At 37.3% G+C, this 16316-nt stretch overlaps 1 protein-coding gene across 1 annotated transcript; it reads left to right on the forward strand.

The window, feature by feature from the left end:
• Nucleotides 1-12341: 12341 nt before the first annotated feature.
• On the forward strand, nt 12342-14655 carry LOC109426798 (probable beta-hexosaminidase fdl). Its single transcript, XM_062843786.1, has 4 exons — nt 12342-12644; nt 12716-13284; nt 13511-13667; nt 13746-14655. Exons 1-4 carry the CDS (start codon nt 12433-12435, stop codon nt 14638-14640), a joined length of 1833 nt encoding a protein of 610 aa, XP_062699770.1. The 5' UTR covers nt 12342-12432; the 3' UTR covers nt 14641-14655.
• Nucleotides 14656-16316: the final 1661 nt, after the last annotated feature.

Here is a 16316-nt window from a genome sequence, read left to right on the forward strand (position 1 = left end):
TTAGTTAAAAAATCACGAAAAAACACGATATTGTTACGATTTTACATATAAAAGTCATGTAATTTTACATTATTTTACGTGACTAACCTAATGAGCTATTACTCCTTTGTGTAACGAACATTTCGTCCATACACCGTTTTTGTGTAGGAATTCGTTTTCATTGACTAATTATCAAAAGTATGTCACGTTGATACTAAAAATCGCACAGGGTTACCAGCACGAATTAAAACAAAGTTACCCATGATTAAGACGTCATGCCATCGTATTCTAATGTCTTTCGATTTAAGTATCAAAAATGGTGCAGATGATAAGGCTCGAGCCTGCGGATCAGAAGGTCCCAGATTCAAGCCCAAATACATGATAAACTTTTTTTCTTTCTTTGTAGCAGTTAGGATGATGAATCTGCCATGAGTTATACGCAATCTCCCAAATAATAATGATCGGGACCTGCCAATTAAGCCAATTCCAGGACTAGCTAGATATTTAGTTTACTTGTAGACAATAAATCGTGTCGACGAGATCAGCTGGGCGAAATATTGAGCATCTGTTTGATAACGATCAATTTAGCTAAAACAATTCAACACGATGATGGAACTGCTTCCGGATGCAACATTTTTCAGACAACTGTGGGTGGAGCTTACTTGTATCTATCTGCCCACAAATCAACACAATTACACGATGAAGGGAAACTTCATTCTTACTATGCACTCTACGGCTTCGAAACAAGGCTATGATGCCAAATTGCAATGAGGTGCAGTGCGTAGTTTCGTTAACTTATAGCGGGATCGAGACGCAAAAAAAAATCCTATTCCTGGACTCGAACCTTGAATCTTCGAATCGACAATCTCATGCTCAACCATCTGCACCAATTTGAAACTAATGCAGATGAGACAAAGAATTGTAATGACGTTTTAATCATGGGTAACTTTGTTTTATTTTGTGCTGGCAACTCTGTACAATTTTTAGTATCAACGTGACAAACTTTTGATAATTAGTCAATCAAAACGAATTCCTACACTAAAATGATGTATGGACGAAATGTTCGTAACAATAGCTCATTAAATTAGTCACGTAAAACAATGTAAAATTACATGACTTTTACATGAAAAATCGTAAACATATTGTGTTATTTTCGTGTTTTTTTAACGAAAATTGTTGAATAACTTTGAAATACGCAATTTAAACACCGTAGTGTCTTCGGCAAACTTGTAGAGTATTGTTCGAACTATATTTTAACGGTATTTTCGGTACCTTTTCGGTGCAATTTTTTGGATATTTGAGTACATTTTTGTGAAAATGCTCAAAAAAAAAAAACACAAAATCGATTTGATACACCTCTAAACCTTTATCAATTTGGCTCATTTTTGGACTGAAGCCTTGTTTTGCATGTGGATTGATAATTTGATGTGACACGGGTAGGTCAAAAAAAGTGAACAGGTCTAATACAGATGTATCACTATTATTGAGAATAATTACATACATCCACTGCTTTTACGGTTTATTTGAAAATTTGCTAATTGGTCAATTACAAAGCCGTGGCACCAGTATTTGTTTTGCTTGAGCTTGACGTTTGGCCGTTCTGCTCCTACCGTCCAATAATTCATAGTTGGTCAAACTAAGTCATTTTTGGGGAACATGCTTCAGTTACTATGTTCTGAATCGAAAAGTTTTATGACTGTTCATAATATTATGCATTATTTCAAAGAAGGGAAAATTTTTGATAATATTGTTATTAGTTGTAATGACTTCAATCTCGTGTTTAAAGAAGGATAAATTAACGATAACAATATTATCAGTACCATTTTGATTTCGTTGGTATGCATCATTTGCTTCTTCACTAAGTTCATTTATAAAACTAAGGCCCATGTTGCGGGTTACACGTTCGATTCGCGTTCGGGCCATGAACTTTCCATTATGGAAATTTCCTTGACTCCTTTTGGTATTAAGTATCTTGGCTACGTTTTGATTCGAACTTTTGATAATCGAACTATTTAAAGTATAATGGTACGTCATTTTTACGTAAAAATAGAATATTTCACTGTTTAAAAAATGCCCTATTATGGATCAGTTCCATGGAGTACCACATGTTGGGAAATGGTCCACCAAAGATCCGAAAAACTGGTTGGCACTCGAGCATGGGGTTCTTTCTCGGCGAACAGAACAAACGCGCTTTGTACGGTACGACACGTAGAGTTTATTCACTCTCCCGTTATTAGAGATAATAATGTGCGGCTGATGTGTGATCTATTGAACTGATTTATTGCCACTGTATTGCCTGATTATTACAGCGATTTCCTATCCTTATCGAGACATAGGTATAAACCGACGATCGTCGGCTCGTGTGATAAGGAAGGTTTGGGAGAGAGAATCTACTTATATCTAGTAGGTGTTGTAGTGTACAGGGTGAGATACACATGTTGGAGTTTTATGAAATAATATTAGGTATACAATGTGATCATGCCCCAACACCACATATTATGGATCAACGCGTCATTACCCAAAATACCAACCCTAATGTTAAATCCGCGTTAGTAGGGCTAAACTACACAGTGTCTTGATTATTTTATTGACGGTGTACCCGATATTACAACAGAAAGTAAAAAAAAAACATTAAAAATTCCCGAGTTCATGTGATGTTCTACTTCTAAAGTATTATTTTTACCATTGTGCGTTTCAAGAAACCTAGTGTTCAAGGTTCTATGTCTGTAAACGATGCTTTTGATACGTTAAGGTAAAAAAGTGCATCAAGAGCGTTGAGCGGGGTAAAAATCTATATTTGTTTAAAGTGATCCATAATAGCGTCAGTTTCTGGGTCACATTATGGATCACTGTTGAAGGTCACATTATTTTAGTATTTTAATCCCAGAATCAAGCAAAACTTCGCTAAATAGATAGAAATATATCTTTTCCAAGGTATACGAGCGGTTTTTATATCAAAATCGATGAATTTCGAATCGAAATTTTCGATACTTTTAGAGCTTACCACTGCAGGAGTAGCTTCTTATGGAATTCGGATATTTTCTGGCAGTTATGAAAAGACAACTCTACCGTTGCAATATAATACATTTGATTTTCAGATTAAGCTCTTGTAAATCACTTTTATGCAATTTAGTATCATAATTTCTATTTTATACTACTCATTTCAGTATCATAATGACCTACTTTTCCGTACCGATTCATTATGTAACTGAAATGAGTTGCATAATGAAAAATAGTTGCATAATGTTCATAATGCAATTCATTTGAGTTGCATTATGAACATTATGCAATTCAAGTGAGTTCTATAATGAAGAATACATTGCATAAAATTGTGTATGGAACTCGTTGCAAAACTCGATTTTTTCAGCACTCTTCGTATTTATCGAACTCGGCAAGCCTCGTTGGATAAATGTACGACTCGTGCTGAAAAAATCAACTTTTTGCAACTCATTACATAAATAACTATTTATCTCATAAAGCAAATAGGATCATGTTACAAAAATGAATTTCGTGCCGAAACCCGGGCAGAGGCCAATTGCTGACGATCAAAATGTGATATTGGTTTGTTTGAGATAAGAGGTAAAAGTACTGAAACTAATAGCAAAAATTTGTTCTTGAACCATCTAACCAATAGCAAAATTTGATATTTGAAGATCAGTCAAATAGCTCACTGCTATTGGTTAGATCTTACCAAGAGCTAAATGTGCTAATATGATGATGATGTTCCAGGAGTAAAATTGAGATATTATTTTCAGTACTTTTACCTCTTATCTCAAACAAACAAATATCACTTTTTGATCTTCGTATCAAAATATGCTATTATTGAGCTTTTTTCCTCTGCTCGGGAATATATGTTTTGAGCACGATATTCGACTTTAAATATCAAAGTGATCCGTTACTGTGTGTGATCCATAACTGTGTAGGGATAGTAAAAAGCGCCAGATTTTTTCAACGTGTTGTGCAAAATACAACAGCGCGATCGCTCGAGGGTTATATAACTTTGTTTCAAAATTCCTCCAGCAATCCCAATAGAAAATGTCTGAACTTACAAAGCATATGAGTTTATTGTATGAGAAAATTTTCAATGCCGTTGCAAAGCAATTCTCAAACAATTTTCGCATGATTCGCACAATGGAGTAACTTAAAATATTATCAAAGAAATGACCGTTGAAAATGTCGTTTCTTGTGAATTTTAATCCATTGCTAGTTCTTCATACAGAAAACTAAAAAAAAATCCCAAAGAAATTTCAATGACGCCGAAGAACTTTCGATTTCTTTGCCAACAGAATTGGCGAACAAATTTGAAATGCATTACTGGAAGAACTCACAAAGCATTTGCCAAACGGATTCGTGAAAATTCCGAAAGAATCCCTAAATGAATTTTAAGGGAATTTGTATGGGAATAATCGAAGCAATTGATGAATAAATTTCCGAAACAATTTCCAAATGCATTTTTAAAGGAATGACGAGAATTTCCCTAATAAAATTAATTAGAATACACAATGATCGAAACGATCGCTAAACAAAATTACAATATTATTGTAATATACACTGAAGTTTTTTCACGGCGGTAATGGCACCGCGTAAAAAAACCGCGTTATTTAAAAAAACCGGGTTATTTTAAAAACGTCGTATAAAAAGTCAAGTCACGTTGGATGTAGTCCTGACTATTTTGCGCGTGTTTTTGAAAAAAACTCGGTTTTTTTACGACGGGTTTTGAAATAACGCGGTTTTCTACGACGTTTTTTTTTTGAAAGCGGATTTTTACACGGTACCGCATAAAAAAACCGCGTAAAAAAACTTCAGTGTACACATTTCTGTGAAAAATATAGCTTGAAATCTCAAATGTCATTTAGAGACACTACAGGGTAATCCAGGTCAGCCAAACTACCTTGGAGTTCAGGACTTCAGGCGTACACTCGTAACAGTATATTGAGTAACGCTGCATAATCAACCGCAGTTACTGGAGCAATATGAAGTCTACTTTTTTGTTATAAGCCTTTGGGACATTCACGGTCGTCCAAACTGTTTTATAATGAAGTCCTTCAAATTTTTAAGAAAAACCTCATTTGTTTTCACCATAAATAATAGCATAGCATAATCTACTGAGATCCGTGAAGCTCTTGAAATCTCAAATGTCATTTAGAGACACTATGGGAATGTTCCTTCCAGGTCAGCCGAACTATCTATGAGTTCAGAGCTTCAGGTCTACACTCGTAACATCAGCTATATCTGACATACTCAGTAACGTTTCATAAGCAATAGCGGTGACTGGACCAACCTGAAGTCTTCTATGTATTATTATAAACCTTTGGGCGTTTATGGTCGTCCAAATTATCCAGAAGTTAAGTATAGTAACAGTAGTTATTCTCACAATGAACTTTAGATTATAATCTGTAATCCCCTGGCATATCATGAGTCATTTCAAGTTCACTACTCCGGAGGCTATAGCTTCAGGTCTACACTTTTGATAATAGCTTTTGCCACTACGTTAAGGTGTTACATAATCCACTGTACTTACTAAAGCAGTTAGAGAAACAATGCGCGTTGTTATATATTTTTGGGATATTATGGGCTTGTTTCTGTTATGAAGCTTAGTTGATAAAAACAACCACTGTAACTTTCAGAAAACTTGCTGGACATGATGGATTGCAAATCGCAGCTGTGTATAATGAAAACTGTTACCGTTACACCCGTAGACTTTCGGATCTAAACTCAAGAATAGTTTGGATGACCTAGGATACCCCGACAGATGTGATACTGTCTATTGAACTTACAGAAGTTTTACTGGACATGATAGATTACAAATTGTAGCTTTGTGTGATAAGAGAAGTTACCGTTACACCCGCAGACTTTAGGATCTAAACTCAAGAACAGTTTGGATGACCTAGGATATCTCGACTGATCTGATACTGTCTATTGAACTTTCAGAAGTCTTACTGGACATGATAGATTACAAATCGTAGCTCTGTATAATGAAAGCAGTTACCGTTACACCCATTGACTTAAGGATCTTAACTCAAGAACAGTTTGGATGACCTAGGATATCCCAACTGATCTGATATTGTCTTTTTACCTTTCAGAAGACTTGCTGGAGATGATGGATTACAAATCGCAGCTTTGTATAATGAAAGCTGTTACCGTTACACTCGTAGACTTTAGGATCTATACTCAAGAACAGTTTGGATGACCTAAGATACCCCGACTGATGTGATACTGTCTATTGAATTTTCAGAAGACTTACTGGACATGCTAGATTACAAAACGTAGTTTTGTATAATGAAAGAAGTTACCGTTACACCCATAGACTTAAGGATCTAAACTCAAGAATAGTTTGGATGACCTTGGATGTCCAGAAAAAAATATTCCGCATAATATTCTACCGTTTTTATACTATTGAATACCAAAACTACAAAAAAAAACGTAGAAAAAAACTCCAGAATAACGCTTGGAAAAATTCCGGCTTCAAAGGGTTAAGCTAAATCTACACTCATACTGGAAAGTTATGCTCAGGTAATCTTGATTATTTCAAAATAATTAGGCAAAGAGGTTGCTGCTGTGTTTCTTCTAAAAATACAGATTTATCCGTGGTTTTGTGAGGATATTGTATTTCTAATAAGTTCTAATTATTCACAATCTTCTCACAATCATTCTGGAAAAGCATTCTTATGTACACTTGATTAAAGCAATATAGCAATAAAACAAAAAAAAGATTGTCACGATGAATGCTGAGTTCAAACTTCTCACTATTATTATATTCTCAGGTAAACTTGATCGTTTTCAAGCAGTAAAACAAAGAGGTTGAGGCGATGAATGTGATGTACAAACTGAAAATTTAAATTTCCTGTATTATATATAGCTTTGTGGAGATTTTGTAATTTTGATCTCCTCATCGTTAAGGAAAAGTATTCTTATGTACACAAGATTGTGTTCAAAAATTAAACACAGGGATTGTCGCGATAAATGTTTAGTTCAAACCGAAAATAAAAATTTCCTTTATTCTACGTAGGTAATTTTGTGAATATTTTATAGTCCTAAGATTGACCATCTTCAAATATTTCTTTGATATTTTTTTGCTTCATCTATACGGGCAATTCAACATCAAAAAATGCAAGGAAACTTATACTATCTGGTATAATATTTATAGCACATGACTATAACGCCGGAGACCTGGGATCGAAGCCTGCTCCCGATAAACTCACAAAATGTGAGTTCTTCCTTCGGAAGGGAAGCATAGTCGTGGGTCCCAAGATAGACTAGCCCCGGGCAAAAATTCTCGTTAATACAGTTAAAAAAAAACTTGCCATTTTGAATAACTCCAGAAAAGCTGCGTATTCTGATCTACTTGTTCTAAAAACTCGGTACCGTAAAACGGGGTATCTTTGATAATGCGGGTAACTTTGATAGTGCGACAGGCATTGTATAGTTTATCTTATAACTATTGTCGTTTTCGTTTATTCCTAGAGCGAACCTAGTTTCGCCCTAGATCCGCCCTAACTGCTGTCAAAACGTTTGGTTATTCAATCGAGTCGGATCTGGATCCGCCCCAGATCCGACCCAAACAGAGCGAGGTTCGCTCTGCCGATTTTTTCCGATCCAACCCGAGCGGAGTCCATCTGTCAAAATGGATGTAAACAAACCAACAAAACAAAAAGTGAAAATCAAAATTTCTGCATTTACGAGCAAATAGGAAGTCATTGACTATCATTGTCGTAATTTGCATAAACTAATTAGTGCGCCAACTAACATGTTAACATATAATTATGCGCTAAATGGAAGAATTTCTTTAAAATTTGCAACTGACAGTTCGATTAATTTTCATGATGTTTACATGTTGACTCGTTTGGGGTCGGATCCGGATCCGTTTTTGTTCGGTTATTGCGATCAGGGTCAGCTCTGACTCAGGTTTAAAACCGAAAACGACATATGACTCCTTCAATCAGTTAAGAAAAAGGCAAACGTAGATCAATTCTATGCATATGAAAGTTCATCTTAGAAATATTTTCATTAAAACCTAGTATAAATACAACTTTTTGGACAAAAAATAAAAATTGTTAATATTTTTGTCATTTGTCAACCGTTTCAAACAATCTGCTATACGACTTCGTTACAACTATTTTTTCAATGAATGGACTCTTATTCTCGATAGAATCATCATAGTAGATTCCACATCTGGCCTTGAATCGAAGTGTGTTTTTACGAAATGGAAGTAGTTTTGTAAATTGTGACATAAATCTTCATACATTGATAAACGCCTAAAAGTATGCAATGCCCTTGTATAATCCAGTAGATAAATCAGTGTTGCTCAAAGTTTGTTAATAAAACATTTAAAAACAACCCAAAAAAATAAGAGAACTCACCATGAATAGCATGTAATCGTATGTTGATGTAACGTTATACATATATTCTTACAAAGATAATGATTTTTGATAGCTAAATTCACTGTGCTTTTCACTCAGTACTCCACAAACACATTTTTATATGTAAAATTTTGTAAAAATCAATGTTTTGATATACAAATTCTATCTGATGTACTCCACAAGGCTTCTTTCATCATGTTCATACTCCTAAGACTTCAATCTGTGATTATTTTTTATGATTTGATGTGTTTTTCAGGGCATTATCAAAGTTATCCCACAATGAAAATGTGATTCTCGCTCATATGAAAAACTATAAGTCACCCAAAATATTTCAGATTATCTAATCTTTCAATTGCAATTGATGACTGATACCCTAGTACTTGTTTTAAAAATATAAAACTCGGCGAAATACTATTACATGAAAAAATATTAAGAAAATTCGCTGAAAAACTATCAAAGTTACCCCATTTTACGGTACTCAAAAATACAACTTTGATGCAATCGATTTTTCGGTTCGGAGAAGTGCTTCCGTCAATCAGAACGTGGTCGATTTGCGATTCCGTCTGCTGTGCTTATTCTCAGCCCAAGCAACAATCTTCATTCTTTTTGGTTTTATTTGTTTTTATGATAGTTTTATAGGAAAATTACATATTCTAGTTGATCTTATCGGAGTTTCAGCTGAGCACAACTATTCTTCATCAATTTTTGGTTTTAAGAACACCTCCAAAAATACTTGAGATTCAGTCCATAAAACCATAAACACAACAAGAACGGTTAAACTTATTTTCAGTTTTATAAGGCTCTCGTAGTTATCTTCAATCAACCAATCTGGAGCAAGAGCAACTGTTCTCGCATAAGAACTTTTTGGTACATGAAAATAAAAAAACGCAAGCATCCGATTTTGATTTTTATCGTTCTATTATCGCTGACAATCAAGAACACCTATCCGGAAAACCAATCTCGACGCGGTGCAGCATCCGAAATAAGGTTGGTTTGGTCATCCAGGACGTCGATTCCCGTGTAATCGGGGGTCAAATTATCGACCTGCAAAATCAACAAACTACTTACCTGTTGGAAATGCTGACCGGAGGAATGAGGCGCTGCACTGCATCAAGGCCGGTCCAAGGGGGTCCAAAATCGTCGATTTTAGCGTTACGTTATAAATGGATGCTGCCATACACGATTTAAGACGTTCTCGGTGGAGTTTGCAAAAACCTACATCAAGAACGTTATAAACCTGAGTACTCTTGAGTAATACTTCTTACCCTCCAGTTGCAATAAATTAAAGACTTTCTTGATGGAGTCCAACCAGGCTGCATTGAGAACGCTATAAATCCTAAAGACTGCCCCAGAAAGTTTTGACGCTTCTAGTCTTCAGTTGTCTGGGTCTGATCGACGGTTCTTGTTTCGGAATTTGTTTTGGCTGGTTATGCTTACTATAGAATTGGATATTCAAACGTTATTTGCCACGATGATCATTGGATTTCCAAATGGTAACTTTTTTGGTCATTTGCCGCTCTATGTAACTTAGAAGGTTTTCTCTTGTGCTCAAATATCTTCATTATATGTTTATCCAAACGAGTGTTAGAAGGATCTTTATTTTTGACCACATTTTTGCATATGCTCAAACTTGTGATTCCTACCGTGTTTGCTGATGGCTGCTTGCTCATTTCCTAAGTGGTCTTTCAAGCTCTGCACATCATTTGTGCACATTTTTTCGATGATATTCCGCTGAAAGTTTATGTATTTTGAAACAAACTGCTGGAATTGCATAAACCGCTATACAAATGCTAAGACAATAGGTTGACCAACAGGATGTGGCCTTCAAAAAATACTAGTCATCAATAATATTTTCTTTCTGCGTCCATATTTTCTGGGGCGGTCTTTAGTATTCTTGAGTTATGTTTTTAACTCTGGCATGAGTTGAAAGAAATTTAAGACGATGTTATGGTGATGCTGATTAAAACCACCGATAACGGACTGACCACCTACCTGGATTTCAATGGAAGCCATGTTGAGAAAACTCATTAACAATGTTCTCACGACCAGGAATAATATTTTGAAATTTGACATCCTTGTTACACCACGGAAATATTTCCAATTTGTGTTATAAATTAATTCCGATTTCAGTAATGTGTCATTTTCATTGTGTTTTTTTCAATTCAATTCACCAAACTTTTCTGTTGACATAGAAGTTGCTGCAGCAGCAACAACATTGACAAATTTATTATAGTTTTATCGTGCACCTGAAGAGTTCTACAAGACGAGAGCAATTCGTCTAGAAAACATCTTGGGAAGAACAACAATTTTTAAGAGAAACATAAAATCAACTTTTCAAGAGCGTTTTAGCGTTTTAGGATGGACCGCTTTAGTCTTCTGGCGGGTTTATGGTTGAGTTGATGTCGTTTTACAGAACAATTTGGTTTATACATGGTTTTAAAGAGCAAGCGTTGAAGAATACTTCAAAACCGTTTTAAAATTAATTTTGTTACTTGGGAGGTGCACGATAAGGGCTGTGTTGGAAAAAGTTACCATTAACGTATGGCCGTGTTCTTGGAGGCGGCAAAATCGATGAGTCGTTGACCGTTTCAGCTAGTGGTTGCTGAAATTCCCCGCGCTCCTTTAGTAGATCGAAGAGTACTCGGGTACTCCCGCTGAAGTTGAGAGATTGACAGTTCCACGTACCGAGTTTCCAATCGTAAGTCCTTTTTGTTCGCTGGGATCGTTGCCGTTTGTCTCGATTCGCGTTATTCAGTCGCTGATTTTAGATTGCCCGCATTTTCAGTCGTTCATATCATCCTATATATAACACGAAATTCCTCTAGAGATTCGTTAAGAAAGCACTAGAATTACGAAAAATTTCTTAAACAGATTTTATAGGTAAGTAATTGGGGTTTTAAATTTTGAAAAATTTGTCGATTTTTTAATTTTATACAAAAGAGCACCTTTTTCTGAGAAACTATGATTTTTTTCAGATTTTTAGAACTTTATTTTGGCACTTTAAATCAATTTCAAAGAGATTTTTTTAAATCACCTTTTGACAGCTGGGCAACTGCTTGACAGCTCCGCCCAATGCAAAATGCGACGAGGGGTGATTCGACAAATTGCTCCCACTAACTTGAAATTGATTTTTGAATAGGTTCCCGGGCTCCAAAATTCATGAAAATTGGGATTTCGGCTCAGTTTGACTTGGAGATTCAGAATATGGAATTATCTCAACACCGCTAAAGAAGCCAATTGAATTCTTCAGGAAAATCATTTGATCAGAATACCTCTAACAGTATCCAGTTTCTCCTGAACGGGCTTGGTGGCTACCGCTTCTGATTCACATACAGAAGGTCCTGAGTTCAATGTCTGGCCCGTTCCTTTCATCCTACTTTGTATCTTTCTATCCATTTTCTCTCTACTATCTAGAAATGGCTGAAAAGCCGTTTCTCTTCCTTCCAACTCTCACAGCACAGTGTCAATCTATCATATGACGCCTACAAGTTATGCAATCAAGCGAACTATTACCTTACGCCTGGCATCCACACACCAATGTGTGAACCCTCTGCCAACCATATCCCACCAACACCCCTGACGTGGCAGGCGCCATTGTGACCTAAAAATCTAATATCACCAACGCTCACACACTGAAGATGCCTGCTAGTCCCCGGCAGATAGTCTCATTGGTTCCTTGTGTGAGCGTAGCTAGTCTGGCGATACTGGCATCTACGAAATTGCTCTGAAATTGCTGGAAAGTTGCACAAGACATCGTTCCAGAGATTCCTTTCCATTTTCAACAGTTCTGCCTGAATCAATTGATTTCTCCGATACTTCGTTCTGGAGTCACAATGAAGAGTTTCATAAATCTTGCAGAGATCGTTTCGAAAATTTAACTTGTGTTAATAATGGGCGTATTGCCCTACTTCAAACATTTTAAGTTAAATATAGATTTATAAAATATGCATGTTAGATAAAACATAAAAAAGATATAATTGTCTTATATACCATTTTGGTGATTTCTAATTATTTTTCTTTTCTCTTCCCACTGTAGCGCAACTCGCAGCAGCGCAATCTCAAAACGACCATACTGACCAACTTTATCACGAAGATGGCATTCACCGGCTCGCTCAGGAAAACCCTGTTCGGCCTGCTGCTGGTAATGATATTCCTGGTGATGCTGCTCTATTGGAACGAAAACCAGAGTCCGCTGAAACCGGCCGGATCGGCAATGCTGTTTGCCAGGATTTTCCACCGGGAAGCAGCCGGCGGTGGCGGTGAGGGTGGTGAGGTTCTTGAAGCGCTGCCGCCACCGAAAGTAAAGTAAGCTGTTTGAGATTTCGAAGGGTGTTGAACAGGGTAAGTGATTTCTTTGCTTTATTTTTTTTTTAAAGCTCACCGGAAAAAGCCTGGACGTACAAGTGCGTCAACAACCGGTGCGTCCGGCAGCACTACATTGAGCCCAGCGATCCGGAGAGTGCGTTCGGGGGCAGCACGGCGGGGAAACGAGTACCGTTTCTCACCTGCACGATGACCTGTGGGCCGATTAACATTTGGCCACAGCCGACGGGGAAGGCTTCGATTGGCAGTAAGGCTTCCCGCTTCCGACTGTCGGATGTGCATTTTAACGTGCGAACTACCCACAAACCGGTGGAGGATCTACTGTGGGACGCCTTTCGAGTGTTCAAAGAAGAGCTCCGAGCGGTTCTGGTGGCACATGGTGCAGGAGAAGACGAGGGAGATAGTTCTAGTGTGACTGATAGTGGGAATGATGTTTGGGGAAGGGGTCAGCAGGAGATTGGTGCTAAAATGGAAGGGACTGCGGCGAAAATTAGATTTTATAAGGCGGTGGATGACAGTCGGTACGATGTGGATCGGTTTGATATTCGGGTTAATGTAGTTAAATCGCCGGAAGTTCACCTCACAATGCAAACGGATGAGAGTTACAACATGACCGTTGGGCGTAAGTAGATTTTTTTTGTGATAAAGCAGGTGATGTAGAGTCTGGGACCATTTGGGCAGGAGCACCTATTTTGGACACCTGCTGCTATAACTCAGTAAATTTTGATCCGATACGGCTAGAGCTACTATATACGTTTGCGATTTCGATTTCACTTTCTTCCCAGAGTTTGCACACCCTACAGATAGACTCAGTTCACCCAATTCTATCTTTTATATATCTCCCTCAGATATGGCACGTTCGTTGGTGGTGAAAGTTTTTGCCAACAGCTTTTTCGGCGCAAAGCACGCCCTCACCACGCTGCAACAGTTGATTTGGTTCGACGACGAGGAACGCATCCTGAAAGTATTGAACAAAGCCTTAATTGAAGATGTGCCAAGATTTAAGTAAGTTCGTGTGAATTATTCATTGGTAACAGCAGGGGACAAACTGTTGCTTCTCTTCGTTTTTTTTTTTCTTTATAGTTTCCGTGGCCTTATGTTAGACACATCGAGACACTATTTCTCAGTAGAATCGATAAAACGAACCCTGGTGGGGATGTCTCACTCCAAGCTGAACCGGTTCCATTGGCACATTACGGATTCGCAGAGCTTCCCGCTGGTGTCGAAACATTACCCTCAGTTGGCTCAGTACGGGGCCTATTCGGATCAGGAGATATACACGGCGGAGGATATTCGGGATATTGTGAAGTTTGCCAGAGAACGAGGGATTCAAGTGATTCCGGAAATTGACGCACCGGCACACGCCGGGAATGGTTGGGACTGGGGCCCAAAGCATAACCTGGGTGACTTGAGTCTTTGCATCAACCAGCAACCGTGGAGTTACTACTGTGGGGAGCCTCCCTGTGGCCAGCTCAATCCGAAAAATAACAACACTTACCTGATACTGCAGAAGCTGTACGAGGAACTGTTGGAACTGACGGGCCCTCTGGACTACTTCCACCTGGGAGGCGACGAAGTCAACCTGGAATGCTGGCAGCAGCATTTCAACGAGTCGGACATGCGAACACTGTGGTGCGATTTTATGCAACAGGCGTACCACCGGTTGCAGATTGCCAACAAGGGGGTGGCGCCGAAAATGGTGGCCGTGTGGTCCAGTGGGTTGACCAACTATCCGTGCCTTTCGAAAAATTCCTTCGCAGTGCAGGTGTGGGGCGGGAGTAAGTGGCAGGAAAACTACCAGCTCATCAGCGCTGGATTTAATTTGGTGATTTCACACGTGGACGCGTGGTACCTGGATTGCGGTTTCGGCAGTTGGCGATCGACTGGTGAGTACCTATCTGTAGTTGCACTAGTTAACCAGAAGCTTTTTTATGAATTTAGCCTCCAAACCCTCTTTGAAATATCTTCATCATTTTAAAGATCTTCTTTAGAAAATTATGATTGAATTTCGTGCTAGAAATATTTTTCAGAATAACTGAACAACTCTTAGTTCTTTGTAAAAAAAATAAGATAGTTGAATACTGAAACAATTATTGTAGACAAGCGAAGAACTGTCCAACTAACCATCCTTTCCCATCCCTCAGCAGTCGTAAGGACGTCATCCTCTCGACCATTGGAGGATGGCATCAATCTGAAGAGTCAAAGATGAGTCCCAAATTGGCACAATAAATTACTTAGTGCAGATCATGTAGCAACTTGTATTTGTAGTTAAATACCCTCAGGAATTGAATTTGCTTAGCAGTTAGGTGTTCTAAAGCAGTTTCAGTTATTAGCTTTTTAGAAAGGTTCTTGGGGGCTTCAGGGAATTCTAGAAGAGTTTCAGAGGCAATCCAAAGCAGTTGCTTTGCGCAGGGGGATTCCAGGTGGTTACAGTGAGTCTCGGTGGAGTTTTGGGAAGCTTCATACAAGGGCGTAGTCAACTTTTCGGTCCTAGGAGAGGGGGTGGGGGTTGCGTTGCGAGCACCCTTACCAAATTTTTACCTACTAGTTTTTATAACTATACAGGGTGTTAGGTTCGTGAGTGCAAACTTTCTAAAGGGTGATAAAGGACCAAAAATGGCGAAAAAATTGTTCTACGCATATGGTCAAATCTCAACCGTTGCGTAGTTATTGCACTTTTCATGTTTTTGACTAAAATATTGCCTTAACTGGCTATTACTTTAAAATGGTCAAACTTATCGCAGTTTTTTACTCTTATTCGAAAGATTATTGAGTTTTGTATGAAATGGTATTTTTGAATTGATTGATTAAGTTGAATAACTAAGTTTTCTAGAGCAAATAGCTCAAAAGTAGTGTGTTTTTATTTGTTTTTGAAAATTATTTTTGAAAAATGCGTGATAAATTAAAATTCTTTCTTAGGCAAAGTTGTGGCCCTTGTTTCATTCTACAATTTGTTCATTAACATCAAACGTCTATCTCTTATCGTTTTCTTGCAATTTCGATTTAAACATCGCATTTTAGATCATAAATTTGCAACTGTCAAGGTAAGCACTTTTTTGAGCACTGTGCCGCACATATCGAAATTGCAAGAAAACTATAAGAGCTAGAAGTTTGGTGTCAAAGAACGAATTGTAGAGTGGAACAAGGGCCAGAACTTTGACGAATAACAAATTTTCATTTACTACGCATTTTTCAAAGATAATCGACAAAAACAAATTAAAACACATTACTTTTGAGATATTTGCTCTAGAAAACTTAACTAAACTAGTTACTTAACTAAATCGATCGATTCAAAGATGCCATTTGATAGAAAATTCAATAGTCTTTCGAATAAGAGTAAACAAACTGCGATAAGTTTGGCAATTTTAAAATTGTAGCCAGTTAAGGCAATAATAATCAAAAAATGGAAGGTTCAATAACTACAGTGTATCAAAAAATTATCCGTACAGCAATTTTTTGGTCAAAATAATTTTTCATTCAAATGATCATAACTTTTTTATACATCAATCAAATACGCTGAAATTTTGATGAATCATAAACCATATATTGAAGCTGCATTAGTAAAATTTTGAGAGAGATCGAATAAGTTTTCTGAAAGTTATAGAAATTTTGAAAAAAACTACTGAGATTTTTTAACACATTTTTAAAACATTA

The sequence above is a fragment of the Aedes albopictus genome, unplaced genomic scaffold (genome assembly GCF_035046485.1).
Source record: "Aedes albopictus strain Foshan unplaced genomic scaffold, AalbF5 HiC_scaffold_536, whole genome shotgun sequence".
Taxonomy (NCBI): Eukaryota; Metazoa; Arthropoda; class Insecta; order Diptera; family Culicidae; genus Aedes; species Aedes albopictus.

What these genes read in the sequence shown, in the direction of transcription:
- LOC109426798 (XM_062843786.1), top strand. Translation starts at nt 12,433, where the DNA reads ATGGCATTCACCGGCTCGCTCAGGAAAACCCTGTTCGGCCTGCTGCTG. An exon ending in CTGCCGCCACCGAAAGTAAA is followed by an intron (nt 12,645 to 12,715) that starts GTAAGCTGTTTG and finishes TTTTTTTTAAAG; the next exon opens with CTCACCGGAAAAAGCCTGGA. An exon ending in GAAGATGTGCCAAGATTTAA is followed by an intron (nt 13,668 to 13,745) that starts GTAAGTTCGTGT and finishes TTTTCTTTATAG; the next exon opens with TTTCCGTGGCCTTATGTTAG.